This window comes from Cyprinodon variegatus, unplaced genomic scaffold (assembly GCF_000732505.1).
Source record: "Cyprinodon variegatus isolate N-32 unplaced genomic scaffold, C_variegatus-1.0 Scaffold1396, whole genome shotgun sequence".
In the NCBI taxonomy this organism is placed as follows: domain Eukaryota; kingdom Metazoa; phylum Chordata; class Actinopteri; order Cyprinodontiformes; family Cyprinodontidae; genus Cyprinodon; species Cyprinodon variegatus.
This window is the reverse complement of record NW_015151849.1, coordinates 6,552-8,204: the sequence shown is the minus strand read 5'-3', so window position 1 is coordinate 8,204 and position 1,653 is coordinate 6,552. Positions and strand designations below refer to the sequence as shown.

General features: G+C 37.2%; 1 protein-coding gene across 1 annotated transcript in view; it reads right to left on the bottom strand.

The window, feature by feature from the left end:
- Nucleotides 1-733, bottom strand: part of LOC107103216 (tripartite motif-containing protein 60-like) — a 1,698-nt gene extending 965 nt beyond the window's left edge. The window contains exons 1-2 of the mRNA XM_015402790.1: nt 644-733; nt 17-570 (exon numbers count right to left, since the gene is read on the bottom strand). Coding sequence (XP_015258276.1) covers nt 17-553 — 537 coding nt within the window. The 5' untranslated portion in view covers nt 554-570; nt 644-733. The remainder of the gene's footprint in view (nt 1-16; nt 571-643) is intronic.
- Nucleotides 734-1,653: the final 920 nt, after the last annotated feature.

Below are 1,653 nucleotides of genomic sequence, written 5' to 3'. Positions count from 1 at the left end.
CCTCCTCTTCCTCTGCTAGAAACTGATGAAGCTTCTTAAACTGCTCCTTAATCAGCCTCTCTGTGTGTCGGGCCTGGACCTTCATGTGTTCTGCTGTCTGATCAAACTCCTCTTGAACTTTCTTCCTGAGTTTTAGCTTTTTCTTGATGGTTTCTAGAGATGAACGGAGATTCACTCTGTGATCCTGTGCAGCTTCATCTATGGGTGTAAAGCTGTGGCTTTTATGGAGTTTGGAATCTCTGCAGACGAGACACACTGGCTGCTGATGGTCCAGACAGAAGAGTCTGAGTTTCTCAGAGTGCAGACTGCAGAGATCCTCTGAAGCTCTTTCTTTGCGGATGGACTCACATAGATTCTTCAAAACCAAATTCCTTGGAGGATCTTTGCTGAAAGATATTCTTCGACAAATTGGACACTCCCGAGTTGGTTTATCTTTCCAGAACTTTTTAACACACTCCATACAGAAGCTGTGGCTACATGTCAGAACAACTGGATCCTTAAAGACGTCCTGACAGACCGGACAGCAGAGATCCTCCTCTAACCTGGAAGCCATTTAGTCTCTGAGTGAAGCTGAAAAAATCGAGGACAAATTATTAAACAGGAAGTCTATTTCAATTTTGCAGGATGTTTATGCTCAGTTTACCTTTTGTAGTTTCTTCAACCTGCATAAGTTTCTGTTTTAGGATTTTCAGTTTTAATGAGTCTTCAGCGATTTCTCTCCATGTTTGCTGTGATTAAAGTAAATCTGACTGTTAGATGTGGATCTTCTCTCTGCACCTGAGGAAGTAAAAATTTCCTGAAGTGACTCAAATATATATTTGTGTGGGTGGAGTTTAACCAAATCACAAAATGTTCCCTTTTTGACAAAGTGAACAAGAGAAAACAATATCAACACTTTTACTTCTTCCTGTCTATTTTACCAAATACCTCAATAAGCCTCCTCATTTCAAAGTTTAAACTTTAAGAAAATATTAGACTTCTGTAGAGGAAAAAATAGAAGAATACATAAACATTATCTATAATGAATTTAGTAGGGAAGTATAAACTTATGCAAAAAGAGATCAAGTACAGTTTAAACATTAATGTCGCCATTTGTTGCATGGTATCAGATTGAAGCATGTGGCTAATTGGCTTCTTTAGTCCATAGGTAATAAAATGGATACAAAATGCAACTACAAAGAAAACAAAGTTAAAAATGACAGCTTACTGTCATTAAACCCACACAGATGCAAAGAGACAAACCCCCCCGGTCTCTTGTCTTGCTAAATGAAGTGAGGACCATGTGTTTACTCCCATTGACTTCTGTTGTTTTTCAGTAATTACTCCAAAAATAACCCTAAACGTACAGTAACCATTAGACTTATGGTAGAAGTTTTGGCCCATATCTGTCCTCTACTCATTGGAAATATAATCTAAAATATAAGTTATAGGTTTAGATCTATTTTTATTATGTTTACATGTCATTGCAACTTTTCACATTCTGAAAAAAATATTTCCTTTATGATTTGGTTGAATGCTGTCTCTTTTGTGCAGCCTGAAGTTGGGATGCGTCAAAATTATCAAGTCTTTCACTGAGAACTGAAGATTAGTTTATCCTTTTAGGGAAAATTTGTCTGCCCTATGGTGGGAAAAATATATATCCTATTAATACCC